The sequence below is a fragment of the Phocoena sinus genome, chromosome 14 (assembly GCF_008692025.1).
Source record: "Phocoena sinus isolate mPhoSin1 chromosome 14, mPhoSin1.pri, whole genome shotgun sequence".
NCBI classification, from domain to species: Eukaryota; Metazoa; Chordata; class Mammalia; order Artiodactyla; family Phocoenidae; genus Phocoena; species Phocoena sinus.
Genome location: NC_045776.1, coordinates 16132065 through 16149787, shown reverse-complemented (window position 1 = coordinate 16149787; position 17723 = coordinate 16132065). Strand labels below are relative to the sequence as shown.

General features: G+C 47.9%; 1 protein-coding gene across 4 annotated transcripts in view; it reads right to left on the bottom strand.

The window, feature by feature from the left end:
- The window catches only part of ALPK2 (alpha kinase 2), an 87088-nt gene that overhangs the window by 23315 nt on the left and 46050 nt on the right, over positions 1–17723 (bottom strand). The window contains exons 4-7 of one of the 4 annotated variants that reach the window (XM_032654270.1): positions 15814–15941; positions 15678–15713; positions 11553–11827; positions 9962–10050 (exon numbers count right to left, since the gene is read on the bottom strand). In XM_032654270.1, the coding sequence (XP_032510161.1) occupies positions 9962–10050; positions 11553–11827; positions 15678–15713; positions 15814–15941 (528 nt within the window). Of the gene's footprint in view, positions 1–9961; positions 10051–11552; positions 11828–15677; positions 15714–15813; positions 15942–17723 lie in introns of those variants that run through there. The other 3 variants (XM_032654269.1, XM_032654271.1, XM_032654272.1) reach the window with 3 other exon arrangements.

Below are 17723 nucleotides of genomic sequence, written 5' to 3'. Positions count from 1 at the left end.
GATGACTCTCTCACAGAGAGTGATGACTCTACTCAGCCTGTGGACCTCATAACCCACCCCCATTCCCAACTCACCGTTTACATCAAAACCCAAATCAGTTGTACACTCACTGTCTCCAATCCCTTCCCTCCCATTCAGTCTTGAATCCACTCAAAGTGACTTTCCTGCTCAAAGAAGCCTCGGTCAAGGGCACCACAAGCTGAGGCTAATTGTCCCTTCTCAGCCCTCATGTCACTCGCCCTCAATGGCACTGGACACTGGATCGCTCACTTCTTTTTAAGACACTTTCCCGTGGCTTCCAGAAACTCACTTCCTCTTGGTTTTCTGTCTGCTTCACTGGCTACTTCCGGTCTCCTCTCCCGGTTCCTCAGTTCTCCCCAGCCTTTACACCCTGGCACGCCCTGGGATAGCTCTGCTCACTCTGTACACGTTCCCTATGGACCCTCCTTGTTCTAAACACAGTTCATATGTCGGCAGTTGCCACATTTATATCTCCAGCCCAGACCTCTCCCCTGAACTCCCAACTCACATCTCCAGCTGCCTACTCACCATCTACACTTGATGTCTAAAAGGCATCTCAGATTTAACATGGCAGGACTTCCCTGCCATGGCGCAGTGGTTAAGGATCTGCCTGCCAATGCAGGGGACACGGGTTCAAGACCTGGTCCAGGAAGATCCCACATGCCGCAGAGCAACTAAGCCTGCAAGCCACAACTACTGAGCCCATGTGCCACAACTACTGAGCCCACGTGCCACAGCTACTGAAGCCCATGCGACTAGAGCCCGTGCTCAACAACAAGAGAAGCCACTGCAATGAGAAGCCCGCGCACCGCAACGAAGAGTAGCCCCCGCTCGCTGCAACTAGAGAAAGCCCACGCGCAGCAACAAAGGCCCAACGCAGCCAAAAAAAAAAAAATTTAACGTGGCAAAAACTGAACTAGTCATTTGCCTCCACCCCAACGTCTATAGAGTTGATTGGCATTCTTTCCCTTCAACAAAAATCTGCTGAATAGCTTGTGTCAGGATCTCAAAGATTCAGGGGGTGGGGGAGACGAGAGACACAGTCCCTGCTTTCCAAGGGCAGTCGTTGGGGAGGTGCCCAGAGGAGGGACATCTAACCCCCAACTCCCAGCTAATAAAGACAGTCAGCAGCCAGGTGTGTGTGCCCTGAGTTGTGAAGACTAAGGAGGAATAAGCTGGCAGAGTGGGAGGCAAGAGGGAGGCCATCCAACAACTCCACGCCTGTGCTTGGTACCCACAGCTCAGGCTCCCTCCATGCACACCTGCGCAAGCCCGTCCGAGTCCCACGTCCTGGTCCTCTCTGCACCCTACCTGGCCTGGCCTGAAGCTTCCCCGGCGCTTCTGAGTTCCACCCAGTGATGCTCTGCCTCCCGCCCGACCCCTTCCCAGATGCAGTTAGTCCAGCACTGAACAGATCTGGTGTCACAACTGCCCATTCCCTTTTGTCACCAGGCGAGGAATAAACTGCATGAGAGCTTGTGAAAGGGTATACATGAACCCACCTCATCCACTACTCATCGCAGGAAAATACGTGTACAGCAGGGTCCGCACCCTGTTACCTAGGGACCAGCTCCAGTCAGATGCCTGTTTTCATACAGCCCACAAGAATGGTTTTTACAGGTGAACATCTGCAATTGATTGGCTTTTAGGGAACACTAACTCAACCTCAAATGTAAGCAAAGTTACTTTAAAAAGTTAGCAAAATGCTATTTAAAAAGAAAGAATTCCATTCTTCTATTACGAAACCTGTATAATTCATCAATAAAGATTTGTAGATATTGGTTTTCTTTATTGTTACATAAGCATCTACATAATAGCGTTGATTTTGCCTATGGACCTACACAGCCTAAAAGAGTTACTATCTGGCCCTTTGCAGAAAGGGTTTGCCCAGCCCTGGTCTCAAGTTTTGTCTTCTGTTGGTGAATTCTTTTGTTTCTTCTCTCTGCCTCAAGGTCACAAACATGTTCTTGTCTCCCCATCTTAGAAACAACCAGCACCGCCCTTCCTTTGGGGGGACTTTGCCCTTAGATTTCATTCTGATTTTCCTTGTTTCCTTCACTTCTTGAAAGGGGCGCCTCCATTTGTATCCATGGCCTCAGTTCCAATTCCCTCTTTGACACATTACCCCTCATCTTACAAAGTCCCCGCCTGCTGTGGTCATCCATTCTGATGGCCTCTGATTATTCCCCAGGATCCTTCCGCAGCATCTGACAGTGTTTGTTTAATTTTTATTGGCGTATAGTTGGCTTACAATGCTGCGTTAGTTTCTGCTGTACAGCAAAGTGAATCAGTTATACATATAGCCACTCTCTTTAGATTCTTTTCCCATATAGGCCATAATAGAGTATTGACCAGAGTTCCCTGTCCAATACGGTAGGTCATTAAATAGATAACTAAGAAGCTTCTCACAGCGTTGACCCCTTTTGCCCTCCAGAATCACCCTCTTGCCTGGACTCTGGGGACGGTGTCCCCTCCTGGCTCTTGTTCCACTGATGTTGCCCCTGAGCGTTTGCCGGCCCCTGCTCAGCACTGACTCCGAGCCCTGCATGTTCGTGTTTCTCGAGCTTCCATCCTTGGTCCTTCCCTCCCCTTGTCCTATGCACTCTACGCAGGTAAGCCCACCACTTGCACAGTTGCTGTGATCATCTGTATGCAGATGCCCAGCAAACCAGCGCACTGCCTCCCTTCTCTTTCCACTCCAGGCTTAGATGATTGAATTGCTGCAGTCTGATGGGCCACAGAGACCACAAACCTCAGACTCGGCCCACGCAAAAGCATTCACCTCGCCTTACACCTACATGAGTCTTCTCCCTGCCTATACTGTCTTCAAGTGGCAGCATTGTCTACCCAGTCTCCCAAGTTCATAGTCAACCTTCTCTCCCTTTTTACTCCTTCCATGAAGTCTGGTTAAACACACCTACCTACCGAATGTCACGCAAGCCCATTCTTTCCTCTCAAACTCCCCATGGCCATGGCTTAGTTCCACTGTCACTGCCTCTTCCTTGGGCGACAGAAACAAGTTTCAGACTGGTCTCACCACATCCAGCCTCTGGGCCTTGTCCTTGGATATCCATCGCTGACGGACAGATAGCTAGCTCTAAGAGCCACATCCACACAGAGGATTTTTAGGGCAATGACACTACTCTGTATGACACATCATAGTTATCATCATTCGTTATAGTATCACTAGACGTTTGTCCAAACCCACAGAATGTACAACCCTAATGTACACTGTGGACTTAGGGTGACGATGATGTGTCAATGTGGATTCAATTATAACAGATGTTCCCGTCTGTTGGGGGATGTTGATAACGGGGGAGGCTGTGTATGTGTGGAGCCTGAGAGGATGTGGGAAATCTGTCCCCTCCATTCAATTTTGCTGTGAACCTAAAACTATTCCAAAGATTAAACTCTATTAAAAATAACAGGGGCTTCCCTGGTGGCGCAGTGGTTGGGAGTCCGCCTGCCGATGCAGGGGACACGGGTTCGTGCCCCGGTCCGGGAGGATCCCACATGCTGCGGAGCCGCTGGGCCCGTGAGCCATGGCCGCTGAGCCTGCGCGTCCGGAGCCTGTGCTCCGCAACGGGAGAGGCCACAACAGTGAGAGGCCCGCGGACCGCAAACAACAACAATAAGAACAACAACGTGTCTGCTCCGTTGCTCAAGGCTCCCCTGCTGAAAGCTTCCGGTTAGCCCCCCTCTCCCTCTCGCCCCGACGCTCATTAGCTGAGCATTGAAACTTCTTTGCATTCTGACCCCCAACCTGCCTCTGGCCTCTTTCTCTGCCCCCCTTTTTTCTACCCTGCCAGTACTCTAGATTTACTGAGCATTTTCCATCTCCTTGAAAACCTTCTTTCACAGCTCTTCATTTCTTTCTTTGAACACGCTGTTCCCTTTGCTGGCAGTTCTCCACCCTCACTCTCCATCTGGCGAACTCCTACTCATTCTTCAACACCCTCCTCCTCCTGGGAGCTTTTCCAGACCCCCTACCTCCTCCATGTCCCCATAGCTCCTTGCACTTCATGCCAGCACACTGGGTTGTTTTTTGTGGGGGTTTTTTTGTTTTTTTTTGCGGCACGCGGGCCTCTCACTGTTGTGGCCTCTCCCGTTACAGAGCACAGGCTCCGGACGCGCAGGCTCAGCAGCCATGGCTCACAGGCCCAGCCGCTCCGCGGCATGTGGGACCTTCCCGGACCGGGGCACGAACCCGTGTCCCCTGCATCGGCAGGCGGACTCTCAACCACTGCGCCACCAGGGAAGCCCCAGCACACTGGGTTTTGTCCTACATGCCTTGCACTCCCACTGGCTGTGAGGCGCAAGAACCTATTGCATTTCCTTTGTATTCTTTAAGTGCCCATCACCTAGCATGGAACAAAGCCTGGCGCATGGTACATGCACAGCATCTGGCAAAAATGAATGAATGTTTATATAGGACAAAGTTTCTCAGTCTCAGCATTATTGAACTTTGGGGCCAGATAGTTTCTCATTGTGGGGCTGTCCTGTGCATTACAGGATGTTTAGCAACACCTCTGGCCGCTTCTCACTAGAGGCCAGTAGCACCCCTTCCAGTCACAACCATTAAACTGATATAGGATCTGATCTGACAAACTTGTGGACAGTCAGAGAAGAGGTCACCTAGTTAAGTGTTGATCATTTTCAAGGACTTAAAGTAGAAATCACGATAGCCACCCCAAGGAAAAGGTGAGATGCTGATTTTTTGATGTTCATGAATGTAAAAAGTATTTTTAATACAGATTATTTGTCAAATGGGTAGACAAATAGGTATAAGTCGCTAATGCAGGCCCCTAACAACTGTCGATATATTTAAAGGCTCAGAAAGTAGGCTTCTGGAAGGCTCTAAGTGCCACACACACACAAGAAAAACATTAATGGTGTGACAGTCACCTGCGTCCAGTGATGGTCACCTGGGTTGGGGAGGGGAATGGCTGGTGTCAGTTCTCTTAGTAAAACCATACAAAGAGCCCTATCATGAAAAGGCCTCAGAAGTGGCCCAGGTTTTGCATCAGAATGTCTACAGGTAAAGATATAGAACAATTCTGCAACACTTAGTAACCAAATCCAAGCTTAGGAAAAGTCATGAGGGCAGCAGGGCCGGTGGCCTCCTTTCTTCCTTCAAAAATACTATCACAGACACTACCATCATTTCTCTCTCTGTGGGGACGTGGGTCCCCTTTTCCAGTGAGATGAGGGTGAAGGCCTCTTACTTTGAAGGGAGGCTTGAGTTGGGCACCCCGGCCGGGTCTGCACTCACACCACAGGGTGCCGCCTGCTTCCCCAGGGGTGAGAACAGAGCAGAGAGGATTCTCCCAGAGAGTGGAGAGCATCCGGGCCTGTGCTGTTTCCACCCACATCCTGCCTCCTCCTGGGAGTTCAGCTGGAGGCTACACACAGGTGTCTGAGTCAAAGATTGTTGGGAAAACGTTTTTTATATTAAACAAAGAGGGAAGAATACAAAATTCAAGTGAATTTTAAAGACACAAAAGGTAACATTTCAAAGAAACGACTCTGCAGGCAGATTAAGCCCCCAGAGCTTTTGAAGGGAACATATTTACCCTCCTCTGTCATTTACGAGTATTTCCTTGAGAAAATGTGAGAAGGATGCCTCCTTTCCCGCCCCATCTCTCTCGGGAGCATTTCTGGACCAGGACAATGTCCTTTAAGACACCAAGTGGCCGACCCTTCAAACACCAACGTTCTCTGATTACTAATCACGGCGGGGGTCATTTGAAGCACTATTTCTACTTCTAGGATGAAAGCGTTTGTGTCTTCTTTTATCAAAGAAATGTCAAGTATTAGCCAGGGGGCTGGTGGGCCCACCTGGGGCGGTGGGCCCTTCCCAGCGCCCCTGAAATCAGCCTGGGGTGTCCCCAGCCTCCCTCTGACAACTTGGTCATTTCTGCAGGATTTGGGGCATCCAGGTTGCCTCCTGAGGACGCCCTGAAGACAGCTGGCCACTGACCCTGCCGCAGGGCAAAAGGGTGTTCAGGGTTTACTGGGTTCTTATTCGTTCCGTAGCCCTAAAAACCAGAGATGGAGCTGGCCGTGATTCAGGGTGGTAACTAGTCATGGTCCCTCCCCAGGGGGATCCTTTGCGTGAAGAACGCTGACTCTACTGTCATTCACAAATTCAAAACCGGAAGCTGCCGGAATGCGGAGGGTTTTCTCTTCTAGACCCACCCGCCCAGAAAAGGGAAGCGTAGGGCCAGCTTCCCGGTCTGGAAATAAACACATCCCCACCCCAGGCAGGCCAACCACCCAGCCTCGCGCCCTGGATCTGCAGAGGAGCCTGAGGCACGGCGGGGAACCCGCTGGCCGCCCTCCCTTGGCTCGCCGCTTGGGAGCCCTTTCCCCTCACTGGCTGCCTCCTTGCAGGGATTGTGCTGAGGCCCTCCCCCCTTTGTTCTGCCCCTCCCCTCACAGCCATGTGCCAAGTGGCCACGTCTCCGTGGGCCCTGCACGTCCCCCCTGCTCAGCGGAGCATCTAGAGGCTGACGGGTGGGCGTCCGAATCATCCCCACCCCTCCAGAGACACACGCGCCCCCCGTGCCCTCTCCTCTCAGACCCCGCTCGCTTACACCTTTGCTAACGTGGTTTCGAGCACAGAGCCCTTTGAGGAAGCCGCGTGGACCTTAGGCCAGGGGCCGTTTCAGAAGTAAGGAGAGTCCTCGTGCTCAGAAAGGAAGTCAAGGTTGGTATAACGGAGAGAGCAAACGAACAGGAGAGGAACTCCAGAGTCACAGAAAGAACATGCAAGCTGCAAGCTCAAATCGACGTCAGCAGAAGCGGCAGAGGAACGGGGGCTTCTGCTGAACCAAATACACAGGCAGACTCGGCGAAGGGGACCCAAAGAAATGATCTGTGAAAAATGACAAAGCTTCCTGTCCACAAAAGATGCCACAGTGTTGTGACAGCCTAAGACCTCAGAAGAAGACACCCATACCTCCCTTACCTTCTAACCTGCCGCCCGCCCCCCCCCCCCCCGCCCCCCACGCCGTCAGCCTGATTCACCAAGACGTTTTGCAGGCTTGGCGCCAGCGATTACCACCAAGAACCAGAGGCCGGAAGTGAGACGGACAGAAGCAGCCCTGTGAGCTGTTCACCTTCCTCCAAAAGCATTCCTGCCACAGCAGAAGAGGCCAGGATCCTATCAGCATGCCGAAGATAAAAGATAGACAAGGGGGAGTTACCTCTGGAAAGTGCTGATAAAAAGATGTCTTTTGATGGGACCAATTCTCTTAAAATGGCTGCTCCTCCTGAGGAGGGGGCACCCGCCCTTGAAGACCTACTGCTCTCCTTGAGGGAGTTAATACCGTCATGTCAACCGCTGACCCAGAGGCTGTGCTTGCTTCCTGGAGCAGAACTGTAGCCGGGCCGAGAAGACAGACTCAGTGGAATCACAGGAGGCCGGTGTGGTCAGGTGGTGCGTGGTCCACGGGCGAAGTCTCCCTGCTCCCCCACTAGGGCTGGGCTCATTACAGTTTCATGCCGGACAGGCTTGGGTTCTTGAAAAACCGAGGAGGGGCTCTGCACTCTTCTCCCTTCCTGCTGGCAATTTTCCACCCAACACCTGGGGGGACCACATGCTGTGCCCTGAGTGTGTTCGTGGGAATCAACTATTGGCGAAAAGCCTGCGGTGAGGCTACACCACCCGGAAAAAGGGTTCAGCTATAATGATAGTTAATGATAGAGAAGTGACTACAATCCACTCCGTGGTGCCCCTTGACAGCTGAACTGTGGGCCACTCCACACTCTCCATGCTTCCTGCTTACAGGGGGACACAGCCTGGCCAGTTGCAGGGGAAAAAAAAAAGCCTGTGAACTGCCTGACAGGAAGCCACGGTGCAAGTGGCTCTCTCTGCAAAGAGCCCCGGCCCTAAGAGGGCAGAGGAGGAAGGAGATGAGACATTTTACAAATATGAACTCACTGAATGGAATTAATTTACCTGAAAGGGCCTCCGGTAAGTTTCTACACTGGGGAAGACGGGGCTTATAGACAAAACTTGAAAACTGGTTATGTTCACCTTAACCAATATTCAAACCTATTGTCGCCAGGAATGGTTCAAACAGAATTGTGTCTTCTGATGTGACACAGTATGTCACTGACAGTCTTCTTGCCAAAAAGATGCATCGGTTCACAAGGAAGCAATCAGTCCTGATTATACCTGTTGTCCCGGCATAATTAAGAGACCCCCTTGTTTGGCGTAGCAGTCTCTTAGACATAGCTATATGTAAATATTCAGAGCTATGCACTTAAGATGTCTATTTTTACTTTAAGTTTTATACTTAATTTTTTAAGTGTCCTGGAATGAATAAGTTACAGTTCCTCTAGTAAAAAGGGTGTTTTTGGAATAATAGGGGAAATTTTAATATAAATTGGATGTTAGGTGATACTATAGCAATGTTAAATGTGTTGGTTTTGATAGCTGTTGTGGTTATATAGGAATATGTACACAGAATCTACAGAAAGAATATTGAATTAACTATTAACAGTTGGTCAATGAGGTGCAGAATATACAGGTGTTGTACCAACTTTTGTTTCAAAAGTTTTTAAAGTTAAAAAAAAAAAAAAGAATGCTGTGTGTTTCCAGTATGGGATCCTGATTTTGGTTCAGTGAACATGGAATCAGGCACAGATGCCCTTTTTTGGACCCTTATCCCTCCATGTACTGTCCTCGTCCATGAGTTCACAAATTCTTCCACAGTAAGGAAGGAAATGTATTTGGATACCAAAACATCCTCATCTGTCTCCAGGGCGGTGACAGATTTACTCGGAAGCTGATTAAGCCCTTGTCCTTCACCCACACAGACCCTTTCCAAGTCCCTGGACACGTCTTGATATTCACAACTGTGTTCTTTTCCTTAGAAAAGCCCCCAAGTTGTGTAATGAGTCAAGCTGCACAAAGCTTGGGTGTGCCCCTGCGGGAGGACGCTGTGGTTCCACGCCTGGTGGACTGATTACGGGTGGATTCTTCCTCCTCAAGGAGGAACTGAAGAGGACAGAGCAGGAAGAGGGGGCTGGAGAAGCAAGAACAGGACGAGTTCTCATGACAACCCAGTCCAGATTGCCGTCTTAGCGTACTTAACAGAAACACAATTGAAAGTGGTTTTCTTTGCATTATGTTAATTTTTCTTGAAGTTGCTGAGAACTGTTTGTATACGAAGTATGTTAAGCATTTCTTGGAGAAGAACAGCAAGCATTAGACTTCATACATGGTGTGTCCAACATACCACCTCAGGGTTGTTTTTTTTTTTCCATTTCGTGAGTTAACAGAGATAATGCAGACAAGAGTCCCTTCCTTCTTTCCTCTCCTTTCCCAGTTTCTACTCATATGTAAATGACTGGTCTGTCTGAAGTTTCCAACGTGCGCTGGCACAGCGTTTTCTCTTCCCATTTATGATCTCAACCAGATAAGCAGATCAGTAAATACAAGCTCCATACACCCCAACATATGCTTGTGCCAATCGACATTTAGTCAACGAGTGGATAAAAGTCAGTGTAGTTTACCTCTGTAGGGTTCCAGGAATCGGGTGCTATGCTCCTATGTTCCTGATCACCCAGCTCCTTCTTCCCTGACACACCACCATATTTATTTTCATCACAGGACTCCTGTTCTATTTGTTTATGGTTTAGACAACGTAACACCCATGAGAGTAGATAAATTTTCTATTTAACATGGTATGTGCATTTATTTAATTATTCCATACATACACATTTACTGAAATATCTAGCAAGTCTTTTTCTGCAAGCCTCTGGTGACTCTGAAGAAAAGGATAGCAGCTGTGTGTGCCCTCTTAGAGCTTACAGACAGACACCAGTTGAAATGTGTGTCCTACTGTTTCTTCTCACCCTCTCATCCCTCAGTGCCCCGCAAGTCCCCAACAAATTAGAGGGGGGGGACACAAGAGGGAATCATACTTACTCTGGCACTTCTCCAAAGCCTTCCAGAGGCTGTGCTTCAGCGGCATAGATCTTGGCATAGTATCTGGCGGTATTTTGAACGTAGCACTCCTAGATCACCGAAGTACATGGGAAAGCCCAGTGATTAGAAGAAATTCAGAGAGCATTGCCCGGTAAGGCTCAAATTTCCCAATATAGGTTAAGTCAATGGATTTCCAAACCCATCCCTTCGCTGGGGGCACAGAAACAACAGTGAATGTAGCCTACAGTTGGCCACTTGCAGAGGAGCTCTGAGATCTGAAGGAACCATCCGGGTGAAGGTCAAGTGGTCTCTAGGGCTAGGTGTCCCTGAACTATGAAATTTCTAGAACCCGCATGGCTGAAGTTCACCCCTGAGCTAAGGGGACTGGTCCCTGGGCAGGATGTCAGATAGAGCACGGGGACTGTTGGATTTCCCATAAGCTATCCCATCTGAGGTTCTTCTTCAAAGGTGTAACTTGAGTTGTAAGTAATGAACACCTTGCCAAGACTGTTGGTTTAGAAAAGCCCTACAGAGTGGAAAGCAGAATCCAGTTTGCTTTTCCTAAGTGGAAGTCTGGAGTCTGGGGGATTTTCCATGACTGGGCCAGATGGCACTTGAAATGGAAGGAATATTCAGTGAAAGAGAAGAACAAAGATGGAGGAGAAAGGAGTACAATTGGCAAAATCCTATGCTCAGATAAGAGGGGTTGTCTTCACGAGTACCAAGTCCCACACGGCATTGCCACATCTGAGATGACCGTGGAGGGACAGTGTTTGAGAGCACCCAAGAGACTCATCTGAGTCTAGCTTATTCGTTTTATAGGTTAAAAAAAAAATTCAGAATGCACCTAGTTTGTGAAAGAGCTAGACCCAGCTCTCCTGAAAGCTTGGCCAGTGCTGGCATGGAGTGAAAAGCATGGATGGGGGGTGGGGGAGGGGTGGTGATGCAGGGGGAGAAGATCGTGTTTTCCTCCCCTCCCCTCTTGCCTCAAGGGTCCTACGACTTAGTAACACAGGAGGGAACTTAGGTAGAGACTTGGGTCAATCTCCCTTCATAGCTGATGGGTGGACATTGAACCTAACTCAGGAAGGCAGGAAACAGGACAAACGTTAACCCTTCTGAATAGTCCCACCCTCCTTCCTCTTCCCTAAAACAAACCGAAACACTCCGGAAACTACCGTTGATTTTGGCTGTCCTTGAGGATCCCTGGGAATCCTGGCATCCATTGTAATTTGGACACCCCACTTCCCATGTCATTCTGAGTCCAGGTAGATTCAAACCCCTAGGGGTCTGATGGGGCTTCCTAGGAAGCATTCCTAGAAGTGATCCCAGCCCAGGTAGGAACTGGTGAGGTGCCCCCAGACATAGACTAGTCCCAACTGGCTGGCACGAGGCCAAGAAATCATTCAGAGGCTGAGATGTGATCTCCAGCATTTAGCCTCAATCTAGTGACTCCCTCATAAACATACCCCAGAGGGAGAGAGACACCCTCTTGGAGACACCCCCATCGATTCTGAGTCTGATTTTCATCTCAGGGTATCATGGGTCCGTCTCACACCTCAAGCAGCACTTTCAGGCCAGTTGGACCCACCTGGGCGGCGAGTTTGTAGTTCCTCTGAATGAGCTCATCATTGTTTCTGGTCCCGTAGGCAACGGCGTTGTGCACCTTGAGCACACAGGTGTGGCCGGGCTTGAAGACTGGCGTGAGGCCCTGCATCACTTTGCTGCGGAAGGCTTTCCGGTGGACCCCTTCCCCAAAGTGCAACTCCTCCGTGGCGATCTGACCGCGCAGACGGCCCCCGAAGTAGCTGTCGCTGAGGAAGTCTCCTCCGAAGATGAGTTGGCTGAATTCAATCTCTTCGTATACTAAAGATATAACACAACTTCCGTTGGACAGGAACATCCCCCAATCCGGCTCCTCGGCTAACGAGCATTCCCACACAGGGACAATGACGGGGTTGACCTACAGAATCTAGGAGGGGGAACCACACTAACTCCCAACAGAGGCATAGCTCGAGGGGGAGATGGTTCACTGAGGATGTAGAACATGGAGGTGAGGCCCCAGTGGATCGGATGAGAGGGCAACAGAAGTGGATCGGATGAGAGGGCAACAGAAGTGGATTGGATGAGAGGGCAACAGAAGTGGATTGGATGAGAGGGGGAACAGAACTGGGGAGACCAGGAAAGGAACTGTAGACAGACCCAGAAAACGTGAACAGAATCATGCAAGGTGATTCAAGGCAAGTTGAAAAGACAGGTGAAATGTAGAAGAGGGAGGAGGTACCAGTTGTAAGACTGATCTGCTAGATCATTGATCTCCTGATCAATGTTTCCCAATCTTTTTTTTTCATTGTTGACTTCTGCAAGGATTCTTTTTAGTCTTTTCCCCCCACAATTGCTCCCCAGAAAATTTTAATACCACAGATGTACTGTGTATCTGGTATGGCTATCTGTGCTTAACACACAAAAATAAGTTTTCTTTTGCCTCCCCAAGACCCAGTTTTGTCCTCTTGGAGGTGATACTGCCTCTGTTAAGAATGACTGTGGTAGTCATAAGAAATAAGTGGGAAAAAACCAAAACAAGTAAAAAGAACTCCCTCTGAAGGGAAGTTGAAAAAAGGTAGAATCATTTTGGATCTACTTGTAAAAAGTACTGAGTTTTCTATCAGCTGTTTGAGTTGATTCTGCATGTGTTTCAGATGACAATCAACTTGACCAGAACGTTGCATTTTACACTAGAGATGACCAGGTCAGATTGGCTGAGAGAGGAAAATAAGATGGCTTTCAATGAAATAAGATTGTTTAGATTGTAAAAAAGCCACCTTCCACTCCTCAAAAGTCGATGAAAACTCATCTTTCTGAGATAGACATCACCTATCTGGTTGTGTGAAAATCCCACTTCACCTTTCTATTTAGAATATTTAGCAAAATATTTTTCTCTTTGAAAAATATTTTCCAATCATATGTTTTAAGGGCAGCCTATGACCAATGTGATTAGTTAAAAGTATAAGGGAACAGACTGTTCTTAAAGGGTATTGATTAGTGTCTAGACCTAGTTATTGTCAGAAAGAAAGGAGGCAGGTAGGGGATTTTCAAATAGAAAATGTAGGTGAAAGTGTCAGTGAAAGAGTATTCAGAGAGTTGCTCGAAGGCAACTCTTTCACAAGGGCTAGCAAAATGCCCCTGAAGACTAACCTATTTGGCGTTTAGAGAGAATGGGGGCAGAGGAACAGGAAAGCAGGTAGGTAAATGGGACATTTTCCCAAATAAATTTTAAAGGAGATAGGATGTAATCTGTGAAAGAGCTAAGTAATAGAACGAGAAAGTTATAGAGTATAGTTTAAGTTAAATTTTAGAATTAGGTAATGAAATGGAGAGGGAATGCTATTTATACAACCCAAATCTTAATTCTAGTTACATGATTGATGAACAATTTTGCCCCCAAGACCTCTGAAAGAATATAGGAAATGTTTTATGTATATACGCCAGAGCCCAATAAATCTGAGCTATATTTACATTGTTTTCCTTCAAAAGTCCCAAAGTTTCTAAAATTCAATTGTTCTTGAAAGTTAAAAGTTTGTGTATCTTAAAATTCAAATGTAATTAACTAAAGACAAAAGTTGTTCCAGACTCTCTGCTTAGTAATAGAAAGGAACATTTTTAGTGCCGTACTGTATAGGGATGGGCGTATGTGTGGAGATGAGTAATTTTCCCTAAGAAGAAATACACGACAAGCATGGACTCCACCATCCTCGATAATCCTGTCCATAATTTCCAGAAATGTCCACTTAACCAGGATAAAACAATGCAAGAAAAATACATCTTAGAATTTTTCTTTGAAAGCCACGTGTGCCATCATTAAGTTGTGCTAGCTTTATTTGAATCATTCATTTGGGGCTTTTATTAGACTTTTAGTTAGTGATCAATTTGTAAAATGTTCTATGTTCCTCCTCTAGAAATTTAAATAAAATATCTAGTGAGAGATTCCTCAAGAAAGGTGATAAAGCAGTCATTTGAAACTTCTTCATCTGAAAGTACATGGAAAGGCAGAGGGAGGTACGGCCTCCCCAGCCCAGTGCGCCATTGAAACTGGACCCCCAGTCTCATGGAGAAGCGGCTGGCAGAAGGTGATGTCTTCAGGGTCTAGACCCCCAACCCAATGGTGGGAGTCACAGGGCTACAATAGCGGTGACCAGTACCTCATCCTCACTGGGGTCTCATTCCTGACTGGTAAAGCCTTGAGAAACGAGTCTCTGCAAACCTAAATTAACCAGGTCAGAGCAAGAATCTGGGATGGGATGCCCAGTGATGCTAAGCAGCTGATGAAACAGAGAAACCTTTCTTCTGAAGGTCATTTTGGTTCTCCTGAAGGTCATTTTGGTTTTCGATATAAGAAAGGACATTCTTTTGCATATTTAGATTCTTGGGGGGATGGGGACAGATACAGGGAGGGATTTTAAATTACACAAGTACACGACACACTGAAGACATGTAACACTGGAATGGTTTGTGAAGAGTTGGTATTTAAGTCTGTTGTTTTGGATAAATATCACAGTATTTGCTAGACCATTTCTAAGTCGAGATCCCAGCGCCTTGCCTCTAATTACTAGATGTTACTGCATCTTGATGATCTTGTTTTCACAGAGGTTTCAGGGTTTTTATTTGCCTTAAAAGAAAATCAGCACATACAGTGTACACTAGCAGTTTAAACTTGGCCATGGTGAGAGTATCTGCACCACAGAAATTGGAAAACTGTACAAATCAGGGCCTCTCCAACCCCCTGGCAGGTTGTTAAAAGTTTGGCAGATCACTGGGTGAGGATGGGCTCGTGTGTTGGGGATGGATAATTTTCCCCAAGAGGAAATACATGACCAGCATGGACTCAGTGGGTGGCCCAGAGGCAGCCTGAACGTTCGAGGGCAGCTGGTAGCTTGTTGCTACACCAGGAGTGCACAAGTGCCAAAGGAAAGCACAAAAATCCATCTCCCATTTCCACTAGGATGCAAATGAATGAATGTACTTATTCTCCTAGACACCTGACTCTTTGGGAATCTGCTCAGCTAGTCGAACTGAAAAGTAAAACAACTGGAGAAACAAAACATGCCGTGTGATGTAGACAACAAACAAACGCAGGGACACCAAGCGGGGAAAGCGGGCGGGGGGTGAGGGTGTGTGATGAATTGGGAGGTTGGGATTGACATGTATACAGGGATGTGTATAAAACTGATGACTAATAAGAACCTGCTGTATAAAAAAATAAATAAAATAAAATTCAAAAAACAAAGGTAAGAGATAACAAGCGTTGGTGAGAATGTGGAGAAAAGGAAGCCCTTAAAACAAACAAACAAAACCAAAAAACCATGCTGTGTACGTGCCAGAGGCTGAAAAACCCCATGCAGATGGGCTGGATGCAAGTCTGGTGCTTCACAGAGAAAGTCTAACCCCAGAAGTGCCCCCCGCCCCCTCGCCAACACGGTCCCAACAACTGCACAGTCTGATCTCTTTAATAATTCACTTCTGGACCTCTGGAGCCTAACGCGCTTATCACAGGCCCTGTAGTCAGGTTGAAATAGCTTATGAATTCGTTTCCCAGGCATTCCTGAGCTCTCTCCTACTTGGTTCAAAGAGTCGATGGGAACGTTGCTTCTACCATTGCCTATATTTCATGCTTTAGGATGCACCCGTTTCCTCTGACGTCCAGCTCAGGTTAGCTTACCTTTAACATCTGGGTGACTTGAAAGTTGTTTGAGAACTGGAAGATGACAGAGAAGGGAATGCCTTCAGTACAAATCAGCATTCTGAACTGGTAGGGGCTAGCGGTTTTCACTGGAAACGGCAAAGCTGAGGTTTACCTTCTGTGGTGAGGTGAAATTCCGTGGTCACTTTCCCGTAACCGTTCTTGATGCAGCAGGAATAGAGGCCCTGGTCCTTCTGACTGGCTTGAAGGATGGCCAAGGACACAGTGGAGCTGTCTCCTGCTCTGCAGTGGGGGACATGAACGTGGGCACGCATCATCGTTCTGAAGTTGCACTTTTCTAACAGGAGAAAGAAACTAACGCTTCCCTGCCCTCGTGAGTTCAGCCAACGGGCTGGCTGAAAGACAAGATTGTGATCAGCTGTTAAAGTTAACTTATTTGTAGGAGACGATCAGCATGTTTTCGCTTCACACCCTCACTTCAATATACAATATGAATGCACGGAAACACCTGGGAGGTGTGACTGCCATTAGTAGAGCAAAGAATGGAAAATGTGAATTCTGGGGGCTTTCGTTAACATTTCTGCTCAGCATTCGTCAGTTGTGTTACTAATCCAGGTATCCTGGGCTCAAAGGAAACCTGAAAGTTCCAAACCCAGACACAGTAAGAGACAACAGAAGGGGGAGTCTTTGTTGTATATAAGGACTCATGGGCTGAAGACTTTAATAGTGTGCTCCCCTAGCAAAGACCATCCATCCATCTGCCCACCCAATCTCAAGTCCCAGGACTGTGCTCTAAACAGAAAAACGTGGTGGTGACAATGATGACGGTCATGGCTAATGTGTATTGAGCACTTGGTATGTGTCAGGCATTGTGCCCATCACTTGAAGGACTATTCCATGCCATCCTTGGAGCAACCTAACAAATACTACTACTGTCTGCAGTTCACAGAAGAGGAAACAGAGGTACAGTGAGATTAAGCAAGGGGCCTAAGGTCACACAGCTGATAAGAGTAGACTCAGGACTTAAACCAGATAACCTGACTCTGGAACCCTCCTCTTGACTGCGATAAGCTGCCTCCCAGTGATGTGTGATCCCTGCCCTCAAATCGGGGATAATTGAGATTAGAGTTAAAGCCACAATCTTTGTTCCAAAGTCTCAAACAGAAAATTTACTTTGCAGCCAAAGAAATACTCAAATATTATTCTAGTTTTGTTCTAGATGGTGAATTTTGTTAGACATTCACCAAGGTCACGTGTGTGCAGTGTATGTTTTGGTTCATTTCACAATTCAACAGCAAAATCCATTCATCTCAGTTTGCATAGTCAACAGAAGTATTCGTTATCGTTCAGCTTTTCAGTAGACTTCAAGCCTCCGAGTTACACATGCCTCTTCTGGAATGTACCCGTGGCTTAAAACAAAGTCCACTAAATCATACTACTTCCTCCAAGCACATCCTGAATGTATGGTTGAAAGTGGACGTGAACAAGCCCAGTTATAAGGGGAAGACTTCCTGGACAGGCTGCCAAATACCAAGAGTCACCGCGGGGAGGGGCGGGGGGCGTGCCGTATCCTCCTCTATCAGCCTGTTGATCAGTACAGCGTCTGTGTCCCTGAAAGGGGCAGTCGAGATCCGCCAGAAAGGCTGGCGGCTGAACTAGAATGGTCCCGTGACAAGTTCCTTCCGGCCAAGAAGTCCTGATGCTTGGCACAAAACCTCGGCGGCCTTTTTCTGTCTTGGCCCACAGAGGCCTTCTTCTACGAGGGGGAGCTGAGGAGTCACAAAGACCTGGATTCAATTCCTGAGCTGAGCTCTGGTCTCTCGCCCTCAGTTTCCTCGTCTGGGAAAGAGGAAAGAGCAAGATCCCCTCCTGGGAGTGCATGAGTAGCAACTGACACCTGGCACGTGAAGCCTGACTGAGGGGTCTAGTCTGGGGAGTGGCCCTGAGCCATCAGCGGGGGTCAGGCTGGGTGCCCAGTACCGGGGGGTCTGGTGATGGGGAAAAAGGCACGGTCTTCACCCGTGAGGGTCTTACAGTCTGGGAGGAGATAGACAAACCGAAAAT